The sequence below is a fragment of the Hyperoodon ampullatus genome, assembly GCF_949752795.1.
Source record: "Hyperoodon ampullatus genome assembly, chromosome: 4".
In the NCBI taxonomy this organism is placed as follows: Eukaryota; Metazoa; Chordata; class Mammalia; order Artiodactyla; family Ziphiidae; genus Hyperoodon; species Hyperoodon ampullatus.
In genome coordinates, this window is record NC_136917.1 from 117,869,375 (window position 1) to 117,887,768 (window position 18,394).

General features: G+C 40.0%; 1 protein-coding gene across 4 annotated transcripts in view; it reads right to left on the reverse strand.

The window, feature by feature from the left end:
- The window catches only part of ARHGEF28 (Rho guanine nucleotide exchange factor 28), a gene marked incomplete at its 5' end in the record, with an annotated part of 258,133 nt that overhangs the window by 126,050 nt on the left and 113,689 nt on the right, over nucleotides 1-18,394 (reverse strand). Inside the window, one exon of one of the 4 annotated variants that reach the window (XM_079702489.1) lies at nucleotides 6,544-6,628. The exons of the other annotated variants lie outside the window; for them this stretch is intronic. Coding sequence (XP_079558615.1) covers nucleotides 6,544-6,628 — 85 coding nt within the window. Of the gene's footprint in view, nucleotides 1-6,543; nucleotides 6,629-18,394 lie in introns of those variants that run through there. 4 annotated transcript variants of the gene reach the window in all.

The following is an 18,394-nucleotide window of genomic DNA, read 5'->3' on the forward strand; positions in this document are numbered from 1 at the left end:
TCAAGGAATTCAGTGTCTTAGGGGTGAGGGACACTAAATAATAGTTGTGATACAGTAATGTGAGGGCTGTTATACAAATATACATGAGCCAGACTGGCACAAAGGAGAGAATGATGAACTCAAGGGAATTCAGGGGAGGCTTCCAGAAAAAGGATCCTCAAGCTGCATCTTAAAGGGCAAGTTAGAGATTTCTAGTTGGAAGTGGGAGAAATAGTCACCTGAATTTGCTAAACAAAAAGTAAAAGGGGGAGGGGAAAGATTTACTGAAGCCATGTGAGGGCAACTCCAAAACTGAAGGAATTTGATATCCAAGCCTTGAGAGGGGGGCATCTTGGCAGCAACAGGCCCCCAAGGACTAGAACGAGGGCCTGGAATCCAGCAGGACCCTACCACAAGACTGCTTCTCTTTATATGTGCGCAGTATTTCCTCCTACTACAGACTGCTTTCTCCCAGCTAACGGCTTCCATTCCCACGCTTCCAGCACTGCTACCCAAGAAAGAAGACATCTCCCTCCAAATTCCAGTTTGAAGAATACCAAGGAAACACAGTGATTTACCAAGTTGAGATCATGTGCCCACCCTGGGACAACAGCTGTGGCCAGGCAGGAGGAGTGTTGTGATCGGGCCACCTGGGTGGGATGCCCACCCCACTGCATCCAGGAAGGCAAGGTCATATGAGAAGGTGGCAGCCTCATTTGGACCCATGGCCAGAGCAGTGGAGGGGCCGCCCACTAAAGAATGTGTGTGCTGTTCAGTGAAGGGCAAGAGAATATGATGCAGACAGAACCAACTCTCCAGGCCCAGTTAACATTTGGCCCCTCTCTACATTTCCATGCCCCATGAATCAACAGCGCACAAGCCCGGGCTATCGTCCATCACCTTGATACACTCTATGTATGCCTGACTCTGCCCATTTGCTCGGAAGGACAGTCTATTAAAACCCCACCAGTTCACCTCAGGCTATTGAAATGACATCCCTTTCATGATGCCCTCAACATGAACCGGCCTCTTCACCTTGAACTTTGACAGTAATTTGTCCTGAGCTCCCCTATTGGACTTATCACATTCTGCCTTAATTAATATATCTGAATAAACAACCATTGGTCCTTCCCCAAAACTGGAGTGGTAGGCAGGAATCCCTTGAACATGGGGTGATAAATTAGAATAGTGCCTCCTTTCCACTGACAGGAATTAATGCAGAAATGTATCTTGCCTAAGAATTCGAACTAACTCAAAATAAAGGGAAAAAATCAGTTTCAAATATGTAGCTATGTGGTTTGGCAACAGGCTTGTAATGGCCCTCCTCTCCCAGGCTGACAAAGGTAGGCCTCCTGGAAGAGTCTGAAATTGAAACTGCTCCACGTGAGGTTAAACACTTTCTTCATTGTGAGCCAACGAAATCCTAGTAGGTTATGTCACCTTTAGGAAAATGTTTCTCTTCCTTAAGAAGGATTTCTGGGGCTTCCCTGGTGACGCAGTTGTTGAGTGTCCGCCTGCCGATGCAGGGGACACGGGTTCGTGCCCCGGTCCGGGAAGATCCCACATGCCACGGAGCGGCTGGGCCCGTGAGCCACGGCCGCTGAGCCTGCGCGTCCGGAGCCTGTGCGCCGCAACGGGAGAGGCCACAACAGTGAGAGGCCCGCGTACCACAAAAAAAAAAAAAAAAAGGAGGATTTCTGTAGTGACTTATTCCTCCTATGGTATTCAGGCATCCTTTGGGGAATTTCTAGATGGAATATATACACACACATGAAACTGTGTATGTATTTAACAAAACTTCTTGAAAGAAAGGAAGGGAGGGAGGGAGGGCAGGAAACAGGAAGAAAACAAGTAAGTCCATGAGACCAAAGTAACTCACTTCTAAAAATTATCATTAAACCTTCTGAAATGTCATCATACCCTTAATACGTACCAGGTCAGGGATTATTTTTCAGATTGGGTACCTGCTCTCCAAACACTCAATGAGCTCATGAGATAGACCAAGACAGTGGTCTCATGATTCTTATCTCCATTCCCAGCACACTCACTCTCTCTGACTTTATCTTTCTCTGTCTGGGACGAACCCGGGAAGCTTCCAGGATACACTGGAAGCTCTCCCATACCATCCTTTCCTCAGTTCATCCTGCCTCTTCTGCTCCTCACCCGACTATCCAATGCTCCAGTCATCCACTCATCTCTTCCCTCACGAGCCAACGATGTGTGTCAGTACTAGATACATATGTGTGTGGATGTAACAAGACATAGGAACAGCACTAACAGTTTACTTCCCCAGTTTCCAATGCCACCTCTATTCCTAGTCCAAGATGCACAGGACAGGGAGAAGCTACGATGGTGAGATAAGTGGCACCTTTTGAATATAAGACAGCTACCCATTGAATTCACCATCCCTTACCTCTTCTAAGAGGTGGTGAAACACACTGGGAAGAACAAAACCTTTAAAGTCAAGGACTAGGTCCTGTTGCAGGTCTGGCTCTGCATTTATTGGCCCTGATCTTGGCCAACTCATTTCTCTGAGCCTCAGAGCCCCAAACTAACAAGTGAAGATGACACCTGACATACAGGTCTTTTATAAGATAACACATGTGAAAACCACCTTGTGTACAATGAATGAATGCCATTCACCTTATTTTACCATGCTTACTGTTCCCTGTATTTCTTGGTATGGACTTGGACATAACTTTAAAACTCTTTAAGCCTCAGTTTCCTCAACTGTAAAACAGGGATAGTATCTTGAGTTATTTTGAGAATCAAATGTTATAGTGTAAAGTACCTACCACAGCTTACTAAACAATGGTTATTATGATTAAGAAAGTAGTACATACATACTAGTTATTTTGACTATGACTACAGCAAGTTTGGTCCTATCTAAGCTCTTCAAGGTTGTTAAGTTTTCAAATAGGCATCGCCTCTTGCACCAGCAAAAAAAAAAAAAAAAGCAGTCTTTCACATTTGTGTCATTACAGAGGCATATGATGGATATGAGCTGAAGTGGGAGAGAATGAGACACACGGCATAAGTGGATGAAAGGCACAAAGAGAAGAACAGCTCAACACTTTCTGGGACCTGATGATTCATACTAAAAATTCACTTTAAAGACAATTATGGGGAACTTAGGTGAAGTCCAATCCCTATATTTTAAAAATTTTCATTAGTAAATATTAAATTTCTTCATTGACTCTCTAACTGAAATCAACAAAACAAAAATCCAGGCATTCCTGGAGTCCTTGAAGTGGACAGTCGTGGATTCTGGCCCACACCAATCATTAACCACTCAGTTTCCAGTACAGCCTGTCCTGGGCTGCCCACAATATGACAAAGGGCAACTCTGAGATCCCAGGAATACATTTTGGGCAGTTTGGTTTTAACTGCTTTCACCCTCTGCTTACATCACATTCCCCTCTAGACACCAGTCATTTCCAAAGGCGTTGCTTCTAACTTAGATCCTTTTCTCTTTCCTTCTGAGGGCATGAGGATAAGAAAGTAGTAGATGTGGTTTTTAGTTAATATATAAGTATTGATGGATTTCAAGAAAGTAGTAGATGTGGTTTTTAGTTAATATATAAGTATTGATGGGTTTCAAGAAAGTAGTAGATGTGGTTTTTAGTTAATATATAAGTATTGATGGGTTTCTGCTAATCCAATTTTCCTCTTATTACCAAACCCTCTAAATTTTCACCTCTCGAAACAAACCAGTAATGTGTACGTGTGTCTATCAAAGAACAGTGATAATAAGGCAGGAGGGGATATTAAAAGAAAGAGAATACTAACAAGGAGGATCAGGACACAAAAAAGAAGAGAGAATAAAAAATATTTCTGACCAAATATGAAAGGTGTGCTAATAAGCCAGAAATCCCAAGCCCTCAACACCCCTTCATGATTTCCCAGGAGACCAGAACCCACATCCTGAGAATGATGTCGGTGATGATTAGAAGGAAGGAAAGACTAAGGAAGAAACTCAAGCCACCTTAGTTTTAAAGACTGACAGAATAAGGGACAAGAGACCACAGTTTTTCACAACTTAACCACAGAATTGAAAAAAATCAGGTCCCTTGGTGTTTCTTCTACTCTATGAAGGTGGAACGTCTGTATCCTGGGAGAGGTACGATCCGTTCCAAATGCTTAAGATCCCTGTAAGCAGGGACAGTATCCGTCTGGTTCATTATTTCGTCCCAACCTCTAGGAAGCACCTGGCACTCTGGACATGCTTGCTGAACACTCAAATGATTCCCCATCACTTCACTTCTTTGGGCCCCATCATACTCACCTATAAAATGAGGTGGTTGGGCCCGCTCATTTCTAAGGCCCTTTTGGCTGTAATGTCTATGGTTCTGGGATTCCGTCCAGCTGACATTACAGTGTGACCAAACCCACCCTTCACACTTAGGTCGTCATCATTTAACAGACAAAGAAAGCATGGGACACAGTCTGACCATCCCCAGCTCTCTGCTACCAATCTTAGTTTCACTTGCCCTTTGTTTATTAGGGGCAAATAGTTAATCATTTTCAAATCCCAGGTACCTGCTTTCACTTGAATTGAGTTTAATTTATACATGGCTATGTTATGACTTTCTGCTGTAGTTCAAACTGGCTGTGCTCCAGCTTTGGATTTCAAAGGAGAATGTGATTAACGCATTCCCTACAACGCCATTAGACTCTCAAGGTTCTCCACTGGCCTCCTAATCATTAATCCCACATCTCTCCAGGCTGTTAGGCTACCTAACGAGGCCTCCCTACAACAAAGGCATCCAGTCCGCTAGCCAGGCAATATAAACACAAAACTATATAAAGCAGATTATCCCCCAAATTTAACTGGATGAGAATTAGCACAAAGATTTAGTGGTCTTACAGAACTGCTACGTGCCCTCAAGAATTTCTCCATGTACGAGAACTAATAATATTCACTCTAAGGAATTAAGTACTTCGTGTATCTCCCCTCTCAGAAGTCATTTAAAAGTTTTTAAAAAATTATTTGGAAACAATTTCAAACTTCCAGAAAAGTTGAAAGAATAAGAATAGCACAACGAACACCAATACATTCTCTTTACCCAGATTTACCTATTGTTAACATTTTACTCCATTTCCCATTTGAGTCTGAGCTTGCTTTCACATGCACACATTTGTGTGCCCTATAGATACTCCCCTGCCCCCAAAACAATTAATGGTAAGCTGCATTTATATCATGGCCCTTTAACCCCAAAGAAGAAGCAATTACATTTTAAAATAGAATATAAGGAAAATAGAATGTTGTACAAATGTTTTAAGTCCCCAGCGATAGAATTTCAAGAATGGCAATGAACAGCGTGGGAGATTTGTTCAGGTTGAGGCTTTCTACTATTCCTAGAGAGTCAACCCACTGTATTCCTGGGATCAGCCTTGATCCCAGGCCAAGAGCAAACACACACGCACGTGTGCGCGCACACACACATACACACACCTCCATTTTATTTTAGAAGGAAAAAAAAAGCCTTGAAATGAACAGTTATGGTGACAACTGCCAGCCTCCATTTTTCTCCAGGTAAAGCACAGGGTGATACGGTTGGTCATTCTGTTCTCAAGAGAGAATTCTGCTCCCCCAGGACAAAGCTACAGAGGCGGCCCACTTTCAGAAACACCTCTTCTGCTTATAAGCTCACAAAAATGTTTCCGTTTGAACTCAAAACATAACCACATAAAGTCCCTCTACAACACAAGAAAGGGCTACTCACTACCTTTCTAGTTTTGATAAACCTCAGAAGGCAACAATCACCCTCTGCTGGGGATGGTGCACCGGATACTCAGGCCACTTCCGCTGTTCCCTAACACCAACGTGTCCCTTGGTTTCCAAGACCTGCACCACAAGAGTGGGTTGCAGTTGAGGGGGAATAAGCAGCGTGAAGCCACTCCATTATTATTGCGCTGCAAATAGCTCTTCTGCCTTTGGCAGTAAAGCATTTTGCATACTTAGTAATTACCGTTAATAAACTTTTTAATATGTGATTGCATCCCCTGGAGAAATATAGGCTTTCTTATTGAAATTACTTTCTTAAAATCCATTCCTTAGAGCATCTACAAAATCAAGAAAGTAGAGTAGAAAAGAAAGAATTTTGTTAGGTATAAAAAATTTTTTTAAATTAGCACACACTTGAAAACTAAAACACAAATGCAGCGGACACCGGGTACTAAGCGCAGGCATAGTTCTCTGCACATCCCACAAAGACCAGACACATTTAAATCAACAAGACACTTTATTGTCAAGGTAACACCAAGGTAACTGAGCAAATGAATCCAAAACATTTACCTTGTACTAAACTCCCCCGCTTTTTTTTTTTAAAGGAATAGCGCATGCACAATACAGCATAAAGGAAGATTTAAAGTGAAAGGAACACAAGAAGGATGAGTAGCTTTACCTCAGAAGTCTATCTATAAAATATTTACAAGAGTTTTATAAAGACATATATAAACACGCACTTATCAGAAAGAGTCTCGCAAAGCAACGAGGAAAAGAAAGGTAAGAATAGGAAGATGCCCGGCTTGGCTCTGGGGGTAAAAGATCGCGTGATCTACCTTGTTTGGACGCCCTCCGTCGAATCTTCATTTTGGGGAAGGAAGGCCACGAGTAGTTAAAAGGTGAGTCTGAGTCAGAATCCATCTTTTTGTCTTGATGAAATCAACAGATTCAACAGCAGAGACTCAGGAAGAACTCGGACATCCCCAGCCAGGAGGCGAGTCTCCCGTGTGATGTAAAAGGAAGGAATGGGGCTGGGCGAAAGCTGCGAACACCACCGGGAGGGAGAGGCAATAAATGTTTTGCTTCCTTCAGGCGTTCAGGCATGTAGACCAAGAAGGAGGCTATAAATATGCAAGCCAAACTGGGAAAGTAAAAGGAGGCGCGCACAGCAGCTCAGAGTGGTACTGGTACACCGCAGTCCAGTTATTCAAAAGGTCACCGGGAGCAAATGAATCATTAACTCTCTTCTCTGTTGCTGGAACTGTTGCCTGAGACTCAAGAAAACCCTCCCAATGCAGACGCCTGTTTTGGTCGGGAGCTAGAGGATCATTTCTCAGAAAAGCCACCCTGTGCAGCGTGAGATAAAGGTTGAGGTTTATGTGTGTGGACAGCCAGAAAGCTCCAGTACACAGACAAATAAAGGCCGTCATACTCAGGGCAGGGATTTTTCCAGAGCAATCTATTCTTTCATACCGTTGGCAGGTTTGGCAGCTTTTCAGATCTGAGAGCCAAAACAACTCTGATAATTCAGTTAACAATCCAGTCTCCCCATCCTTTTTAATCCAAAAGGGGTTGGAAGCTTTAACTTTTATCCACAGTTGTACTTATTAAATTCATGTAAAGTCATCTACTTTACTGTTTAGCACAATTGGGGCGTTTTTTCTCAAATTGTCACCAAGTTTGGCTATCAGTCACGAGGAGCTGGGCGCCTTTGGGGCTCTGATCTAAACCTGCAGTCCATCTCAATGGAGCTAGCGACTCATTTACCACAAACCAACAGTTCTTACACGGTCTCCCTGAACGACTCGTCGGTAATTAGCATTCAGTAGAAGCCCATTACTGCCTCCCCATAAATCGTTGCCACTGCGCAAACTTACTTCTCTAAACCCCCACCGGCAGGCGCACAGATACATGGGCCCCAAATAAGCTCAAGCACAGCAGCCAAGGTCTGCAGCAGAAAAAAAGTATATCCCAAGTCTCACACGGGAGTCTCTTTTAAGCATTTCTTTTTCACAGAAGTACTGTATTTTGTTTTGACAGCATCTGACGGCCAAATAAACTAAAGGAGAGTGGAAACGATATGAGGATCCTTTCAACTCTGCAGATCTGGAACATGACAATATGTGTCTTAATTAACATTCATCTCTTTACTTCAATTATTTCAAAAACTGTTGGCACTCTCGTGCCATGCTATGTGAGAAAACAGATGCATAACCTGCTCCCTGATAGCTAATCCTGTCTGATTGGGCTGGGGTAGGGTGAGGGGTACAGATAGATGCGAAGGAAATCAGAATTACCTACGTCACCTCTGTTTTCATATGGGTTGCTATGTAAATATAGCATACAAGTAGATCAGCTATAAGCTATGTAATGACGAGCATCACAACTAAATTAAAACAAAAAATATATTCTCTGCTTTGTGACCTTTTATTTGAAGAATAAGTACATATTTTTCTTACTCAGCTGGAGCAATGGTAAGGAAAAATTACTCTCAACTCTACTATCAGATAAGAGAGTTTTAGTCCATACGCAACTTTCTATAAGAAAATAGATAAAATCTTGTGAATGGGTTTCCATTCATTCTCAGTTTTAGGACTTAGAACACTGTAGGCAGCTGCTAAACGAATGAATGATTTACACAGTTAAGTCCCAACCCATAGACGAAGAATCTTTATATGACAGCTGTGATATTTTTAGTAAATATCTGCTAATTGAAGCGTGTATCTTCACCCAAAAAAAATGCTATGCGAACTCTGGTAAAGTGTTTAAATATATATTTGCATTTTATTCATCATAACAGTATCTACATTTGCAAAGAGCAATACTGTTGGGTGGAGAAAACCCTTTGTTCTCTAAGGCTCCATACAATACTTGGGGTGTGCACGGAACTCTTGGCTGCCTGAGAGATGTCCAGAGACCCTAGAAAGGGAACCTCCACAAGTGTAGACAAGCACCATTTGGAAATGAAGGTACTGGGTCAGGAAATACTGTTATCTTTCTCATTATCATGCAAAGTAAAGTTTTAGAGCCACTAAAGTTTTAGAGCCACTAAACCTGGGATAAATCCCAGGTCAACAAACTACTGGAGTGGGCTGCTCCTCTCTTAAGCATCAGAGACAGGTCAGAAGACCTTCAGGACAATGCAGAGATATGAAAGAACTTTGTAAAATGCAGTTCTTGAGTTCAGATGCCAGGTAGGTGCATCTCAATCTAATTATCCCCAAAGCACAGTCCTTGTTGACCAATTCCATATCTACTGATTGTTGATATAGAAATTATTCTGGCAATAAAACTACTAGAATTACCCAACCAGTACATATGAGAAACCCAACAAGAGACTTTCCAATCTCCTCATTTGCTTATTTATCAACATTGTTTAAAGAATAAATTGAGTTTACTGACCAGCAGTGTGCATAGTTAACATAAAAATTAGAGTATCAAATATTGTGTTGACAGTCTTTTTTTAGGCCAACTCGTTTTCTTACCAAAGAATTTCTCCTGAATATGGGTCATTTATCCTCCTTGTTTTCTACAGTAACTGAGTTTGTCCCGGCACTGGGTCAATGTGATTGCATTTAAATTAATTCAAGATGTTATTTACATCTCATTCATATTCAACGGCTTAATTTCTTTGCTTTCTCTGACTGGCTGATTGCAATTGCAGTTGGCAGAATTCAATGATATATCCCCAAGGCCACTTTCTCACCAGATATCATACAACCATGACAACATAAGAATGTAAATGATTTCATCAGCCTTACTGTGCCCGCTCTAATTAGAAAATCCTTTACTTAGAAAATAACCTCCATAAAGTCACAATTATCCAGGACACATGCTGTCACCTACCTCTCAACAATGATAAAACTGAACCTCTCTAGAAGAGTATTTATTTTTCAATTTAAATTACAGTATTTGTACAGTTTTCTTATCCTCCAATGGGATCCAAAATTCCTTGAGGACAAAAACTGTGTTTTACATTCATATTTTTAAGGAGCCTCAAGCTGAAAAGAAAAAGTACGGGATTTTGGAGACATATATAGATGGTGGCCGGCTTATGATGGTTCAACTTAGGATTTTTCGACTTTACCGATGGTGCAGAAGCAACACGCATTCAGTAGAAACTGGACTTGGAATTCTGAATTTTGATCTTTTCCCAGACTGACGATATGCCCTATGACACTCTGTCATGATGCTGAGCAGTGGCAGCGAGTACAGATCCCAGTCAGCCACAGGATCATGAGGGTAAACACCTTATATGCTTACAGCCATCCTGTACCCATACAATCATTCCATTTTTCAGTTTCATTACCGTATTCAATAAATTATGAGATATTCAACACTTTATTATAAAATATGCTTTGTGTTAGATGATGATGCCCAATTGTAGGCTAATGTATGTGTTCTGAGCATTTAAAATACGCTAGGCTAAGCTAGGACGCTCAGCAGGTTAGATTTATTAAACGCATTTTTCACTTATGATATTTTCAACTTATGATGGTTTTATTGGGGCATGACCCCATCATAAGTCAAGGAAGATCTATATATCTGGACTCTGTCACTTATTTACTTAGTGGTCCCAACCAAGTCACTCATACCTTCTGATCCTCAGTTGTTTCCTATAAAATGGGATATCTATACTTCAAAGAGTTGTAAGGATCAAATGAGATTATAACAGTAAAGAACATACGTTTTCACTAAGTTTTAGTTTAAATGTTAACTGTAAATAAAGTTTCCCTTTCATTATATTTCTCTCCTATATTAGAGGCACTGAAAGATTCTTATCTTTATCTCAAGAGTAATAGCTTGATTTTCAAAACAGAGACATGGCAAAATGAAAAGAAGTTCCAAGGAAATCATACTGAGACAGAAAGAGGAGGATTTGCTTTGCTTTTCTGCTCCATTGTTTGACCACCAGAGACTACAGTTTTTAACACTGTTAAACACCATTCTTGGGGAAAAAAAAAATAATAATAATAAAAAAATACAGACAAAAGGCAGCAGGACCCATGATGCAAGGACAAGCCTATCCTGGATAATTTCAGCCTAAACAGTGACAATTTCATGTAGTTCAAGTTCTAGCATTAGGTGAAAGTCAGAGGTGATCAAAGTCTTCCTCAAAAACCTCTTAGAAGGCACCATGTCATCACTCTAAGTTCAACAGAAACAGTTCTTTGCTGGAGAACATCGTTACCTCGGTCGGGCACCAGAAGAAATGGTTGGCTTTCACTGAGAGGCCATGTTTCACAGAAAACAAAGGTCCTAAAAGCACGGCTCACATCCACGTGTAAGATGCACTCACTGTGAGCCTCAGGGAGGGAAGCGCACATTCATGTCCAGCCTCATGCTCACTCAGGGCCATTACACTCACTGAGTGTAGAACCACCTGAGGTTAAACTATTATTTTTCTCCCTATCTCCCCTCCCTGTTGTATTTTTTAAATAGAGCCTATAAAGTTGAATTCACATAAAATAGACATGAAGTAGGAGCATGGTACAATGGTGGTCGTAAATTAGAAATCCAGGGTGCCACCATTCAGAATACCACCTTACTTTAAAAATAAGAATATTTTTTACTTCTTATCTACCTTAATTACCTTGATTTATTTGAACAAAAACTCTGCATGCCCCTCCGAAAGTTCTGATATGCCCCCTTATGTCATCCTACTATCTAAGGGGGAAAAAATCCCAGACACAACCTAGAAGTCCAACAAATGAAATTACCTGTATTATGATATACCCACATGTAATACAAAAAGAGAAAAAAATTCTCAAAAACACTTCAGGATAGGAAAATAATAGATTTTCTGACCAAAGTAACATATTAAAGAATTATGTTGTCAAAGCTTCCACCAGCATTTGGTATTGCTACAGATACAGGTTCTACTTAGCTGATTCTCTTAAGGAAATAAAGACCCTTGGTGGACTTCTTTTTGTCTTAAACACTGAAGTTCCTGGGCATAACCTGAAAGGAAAGAATTAGGACAAATCCACTACGTTTTTCTGAATGATACATTATGAAGAATTTTGAATTTATCCTGAAGAGGCAGCTGTGGATAGTAAATGTAAGGGTCCCTGGAGGTGGAAGAAGCAAGGTTATGGGCCATAAGTCTGGACAGAGAAAGGATGGAGGGGGAGGAAAGTATCTTGTTACAGCCTGAGGAGAAAAAAAATTCTTCATAGTAGGAAGAGCTGAGGTACCTAGGGAAGCAACATCTATGATTACATTTGAAGTTTTTTCTGATAATGTTCCAATTTTAATTTTCCCAAACCTTCGGAAAACGTTTCTTACATGATATGGACTTATTCACAAACTTTTTTTTAAATCAATTTTAACATCAAAGTTCAACCTATTGTTCTATAGACTTTTATGGTCATTCACATGTAAATAAGTTAAAAGAGCAAAGAATTTAAATCGTTTTAATATAAGTGTTATCAAGCCTACAGTTCTGAAGCTGCAATTCACACAAAATGTGATGGATAATCCTGTTTGTTTGGGTTTTTTTTAAAGGGTGGGCTCATCTTGTACATGCTACTGGAGTATTGTTGCTTCTAGGCCCTCTCAACTGACACAGCAATGAAATACGTGTGTCCTAACCTAGGTCTATACACATACCTACAAATATTTCCATACACAACCATGCGCATCTATTTTAACTAATCATGAGTACATAGTGATGTCCACATCTCTCATTCATTAGCACATGGATCATTCTGGCCTCCTCCCCTTGCTTCTCTGTAAACTCCCACTCCAATAGTGAAAAAGCTGACACCTACTCTCCATCATCCATTGACTTACTTATTTCCAGTATATATTAATAGTGGTATCAGAAATGTTAACCTGTACCCCTATGGGAAACAACTTTCTCACCTAGAAGACATGCTTATGTACAGTTTCTTTTGCTTTTATTCCTACAGACTCTACTCATCTCCAAAGTTACTGAGGTCTTCACCCTGCTCCCATCCTCTACAGTGAGGTTGTTTCCAAAGTTTTTAGTACAATTAGGTTGTTTTGCTACATTCTGCATTCCATCACAGGATCCTCCAACCTCTTAATTTTTTATTTGCACACATTGAAGTTTCCTCTGTGTGCCATAAAGTTCTATGGGCTTTGAAAAATGCACTGTCATGTATCTACCATTACAGTATCATAAAGAATATATTCACCACCCTAAGATAAAACCCCACAATGACAGGAATATGTAGAAAGGACACAGAAGCCAACTGAAAGAGTCCCTCATCACCAAAGCTAGAACACTCTGAATAAAGTAGTACTAGATTACTACCCAAAGTATAAAATAAATATCCATGAATTTATACTGACATAAATGATTGAATAAATAAGTGAGAGGGATAAAAATCTCCCATGGAGAAGAATTCCAAATAGTTTATGTAGATACTTTGCCCACAGGGAAGCATACAGATAACTCCTCATTCCTAAAGTGCGGGCTGCACACCATGACTTCCTTCCAAAGAACACAATATGGGAAGAGGAGTGGGGAAGAGTGACTTTACAGAGGAGAAACCTGACGAACACTAGCTCTACCAGGTAATCAGGGTCATCATCAACACTGACAAGTCACGTTGATATTATATGCTGTTGATATAATGTGATGGAAATGGCACTTAACCTCTGTGGTCTTCCTCCCAAAACCCATAACCTCAGTTTAATGATAGAGAAAACACCCCAAAATTACCAATTAAGGGACATTCTATGGAATACATGACCAGTATTCCTCAAAACTGTCAAGATCATCAAAAATAAGTCTGAGAAACTCTCACAGCCAAGGGGAGCCTAAGGAAACACAGCTGAATGTAATATGGTATCCTGGGACAGAAGAAGGAAACTAGGTAAAAACTAAGGAAATCTAAATAAAGGATGGACTTCAGTCAATAATAATGTATCAAAACTGGTTCATTAATTTTAACAAATATACCATAATAATAGATGATGTTTATAATAAGGGAAACTAGGGGAGTCTAGGGGGCTGGGTGTATGGGAACTCTCTGTACCATCTTTGCAACTTTTCTGTAAATCTAAAACTGTTCTACAAAATAAAGTGTAAAAATGTTTTAAAGGATGGGGACAAAATGTACAGACTCTATGTTCATTAAATATTTGTGGAATTCATGCTGAAAGAAAGTGTGCATTCCTTATTCAGATACATAGAATTCAAGTCATGCATAAAACTCCATTTCCCTTTGCTTAAGTTCTGAAGTGAAGTTCCCATGTAACTCTGAGGAAACTAATTAGACATTAAAAGATTATGTGCTAAAAATAATTGTAATTTCTCAGAAACAAATAGTGTCACTTTGGGGTTAATATGTCCCTAAGAGTTAACCTTAATGAGCACTTGTGGGGTAGGTAAGTCTACTTCAGTTAGATCAGCAGAAACCTAAAGGTAGATAAATCTCAAGAATCTGGATGAAGCCCAGCTCGCTTACTCAAAGTTTGCTTCAAAATTCTAGACACCTTTAACTTCACTCTTTATTCTGTTTTTTGTTTGTTATTTTAAATGTTATGAAGAAACAAAAGACTATTTACCCCTGGCTCTCCTATTCGGCATATTTCTTTCCTATGCTTTACACATATTCTTCAGAAGAATCTCATATTGAATAAGAAGAATAAGTTCTGTTGGATTTCTTGCCCATGACTGAAGTAAGAGGCCATGTTTCATAAAAATGTCTTCCAAATTAGGCACTCTAAAAGTCACAGCAAATTGTCCCAATAAATTGATAGAGCTCGTACTACCTGGCAATGAAAGCTAACCAGAATCTTAATTGCCCTGAAGTCCCTTCCAAGGGATTAACCACTGGGTACTCAGCAAGCCTAAACTCACAAAAACACACTGACACTGCAATCAAGCCCGAAACCTAAGGATTCCTCTGTGCGGGCAATTCTTTCATTATCTTGTCTGCACACACAGGTATTCCGAAGTGTTTCAACAAAAGAAAAGGGGACAAAATCCTTAAGTGGAAATTTAACTTTCCACAAAAAGCATTTACAAATTCTATTTCCAGGATATATTTCATATTTTTCATTTGTTTCATGTTTTACAAGGTAGTTGCAGTTTCCTTAAGATTTTATACTTGTTTGAAATTTATAATTATTTGATTTAATCAAAACAGAATCTTTAGGGACAGAAGCTATGGAATTATTCACTAAGCTGGTTTATTTGGAGTTGAGGATCCTATTTTGGAGAATGAAAAATTTAGAGTTCAGAGAAAGAACTGCCATTTTTCCCCCCTCCTAGATTACATTTCAGAAATTAAGTTGGTTTGTAACATGAAAGAAAAAGGTGATTTAGAATATACTACAGCTAGGTTGGTACTACTGTCAAACATCAGGCCTCCATGTAATGCCCTATGACATTGGTGTAAACAATCATCCACTCCCTTCATCCCAAACTGTGCACCTCTTAAGTCCAATAAATGAATGTGACAGCAAACTACAATCACTTGCTTCCTTCTTAATGTTTAAAAATAATCTTTAAAGGTTTAATCATCTCATTTAGGTTCAAGCGTTTAGGAAACTTTCAATAAATTTTTTTGTTTTTTACCTTTCCCACGGATCTACCATGATATTGATGGTGATCATCATTAAAAGTCTACAAACCTAATATAAATGGGCTTCCATTAATTGCTTTTGTAACCAACTGAGATAAAAGTAGAACCACAATTCTCCAATTCCAAAAACACTGAAAACCCAGTAGGTCAGAGTGATTTCAGCAGAGCAGGGCTCCCTTAAGGAGCTATGTCATGGTCCTCAACCTTGGCTGTACCTGAGAATCACCTGGGAAGCTTTTAGAACTCCTGCAACACAGGCTGCACTTCAGGCCAATTAGGTCAGACTTCTCTGGGGGTGGGACCAGGGCTTCAGGGCTGTTTGTTAAAGCTCCAAGGTAATTCCAACGGGCAGGCAGAGTTCAGATAACAGAGTACTTAGATTAATTAGTGACTCCTAATCTTAACTCACTTTCATTTTGCTTTTTGTTTTTAAACACATATTTGTGAGCAAAAACTAGGCAGAACATTAGATCTATCATTAGACCAGACAGCTTCCTAGCCTTGGGACTTGTTTAAAAAAAAAAACAAAAACATAAAACAACTATGTTAAATTATAAGAAAAGAGGATAACATGAAAACGTTACACCTCCAATAAGACTTTAGTTCCTTCACATTTCCTTGTCTGTAGTATTACATTAACCTGAAAACCCCAAAGTTCTTTTTTAACTTACGGGATAAAAGTCTGTCAATAAATATTCCAATTGTCTAATTTAAAGAAAAATGCTTTACTCACATTCCACAAGGAGAATTTTATCCAGAGAATGAAACCACAAATAGAAAAGGCAGAACACTCGTGATAAGAGAACCAAATTCAGCTTATACCACTCAGCAGAATTCCAGTGAGTTGGCAATTTCTTCTACCAAAACCAATTTTTAAAACCTCAACAACTGCAATAAGAAATTTTCATTGAAGTGAATGAAAGGAATAAAATCTGAATCAGAATTGTTACAAATAACTGTGCATTCCGAGTGATCTTCTTGGGATATTTCTCCAGCCCCAGCCCCTCTATTTCAAAACTGAAACTGGTAAGCTTTGGTTTGTGGTCGAAAGATGACCCCAAAAACAGAAGAGAAAAAAGAAGATAATCTACCCAAGACTTTTGTAGCCCAGGGCATAAAGAGAGACCTGCCAGAAATTAGGCTTGAAAACTTACTTTTCAGAAGGCTAAGAGCTCTGCTAAGGTTACCCTCTCTCCCTTTGTTTCCTTTTGTCTTTTCTTTCATGTTTCATGCAACAGTTCTGAGATCTCAACACAAATGCACGAGTTAGTAACAGCCAAAAGAGGGCCAGCTTCCAGTGACATGGGTCCTAGATCTTAAGATTCCACATTTTGGATCTTGCTTCTGCAAATAAAGTTTCAAGATGTTTCCAAGCAACTTAAAATTGCTGTTTTATAAGGTTTTATAGCTTAGTAGCAACAATTCCATTTCCAAACTTTAAATTAGTATAAGAAGAAAAGACTAACCTAATTAGTCCTACTTATTGGTGGTTTGCCAGACTAGCACTGTTGACTGCACCGTCTCCACCCAGCTTACTACCTAAATCCATGGGCCTGGACTCTCCCAGATACACCCACAAAAGCAGATCTTGGATAAAGAGTTCCTGCTGCCCCTAACATTCTGTTCTGAGGGACTGCTCTTTGGATCTCTCAATCATTTCCTTCCAGTTTCCCTTCGGTGATGCTTTCCTAAGCTTCCTATGCGGGGTCTCTGTTTCTCTCTGTCTGGTCTGTGTCAGCTGGGTTGAGCACCCTGAAACACCTCACTTCCTACTGTTTGTTTCTGTTTCTGCTTCCTTCTCTTCCCAACTCGTCTGGATGAGTTTTTCTGGTATCAAGTCAGGTTTCCTTTCACATCCAGCTTTGGTTCATCTGTCTCCCTAGTGCCCACCTTCCCAGTCTCAACACCCACTAAGAAGTTTTCTCATATTACATATAAGTAATGAAGAGTAACAGCAAGGAAGTGACCCAGGGCATTAACCAATAACTGGGATTCGAGCCTCAGCATGTACTGACAATTGGGTCACTCGGTAAAATCAACAATACATATTATAAAAAGGAGGGTTTTGTTTTGTTTTGTTTTCCTGGTCGATAAACACTTGTGGAGAGAATCTATGACATCTTCCCTTCTTCATACAAAAGTAATCCACATTTTTCATAGAAATGTACAGCATCATTTTAAGCTACCTTCTAAAACGAAGCTTACTTATGGCATATAATGTTACATGAATAAAGCAGGACATAGAATTCTATTGTTTATGTGATCACAACTAAGATCATGTAAACACACCAAAATTTAATAGTAGCTGCTTTGGGGGTGGCAGAATGATAGGGCTGTTTTTCTATTCTAAAATTTCTAATTTTTCTACTGTGAGCATTTATTACTTCTGTAATTACAAAAGACAAAATTAATTTATTTTTTCCAAAAGGCTTATTTAGTACAATATTACGCTTAGAACCCCCGGCACTTGCATCAAGCTCACTCTTCACCAGCCAAACAGCAGATACAGCACCACTTCCTGCCCAGTACTTCACGGTACCGAGACTTCACAGGCAGGAGGTGGATGCCAGCCACTTCCACCACCACTGCCCCTAGGGTCTCTACCTCCCTACCACCTTCTCCCATGGGGAAAGTTAAACATGCTCACAGAGTTCTTGTCGTAACATGTCAGCTTTACCAATCCTTCATTTTTCCATCCAAATGGTCATATAATATACAGCTTTAGCCAGGTAAAGTTCAAGTTATCTTCAGTCCAGTGCAGGCAGCAGCTGATAAATTACTGCAGGAAAGTCAGTTGCAATATGAGTGTCACTAAATCTGGGCTGTCCCATACAACCTCACTCACACTTGAATATCACTTGCTGAGAGAGCAGGAGTGTCACCTTCCAGGGGCTTCTGTAACCCACCTGAGACACTGGCACTCTTGTTTCACAGTCCTCAGGCACAAACTTAACTTTTAACTGGAAATATGAATTTCTAATCAGGCACATGGCTTTATTTTTTCAGATTCAACCTTTCAAAAGAAGAGTGTGCAAGACAACAACTAACCAAGCCGTTTCTGGCTTTGCCAATCCAGCGACGGCTTATGCATCTTTGTTTGCAGCTGGTATTCCAACGGGGCAGC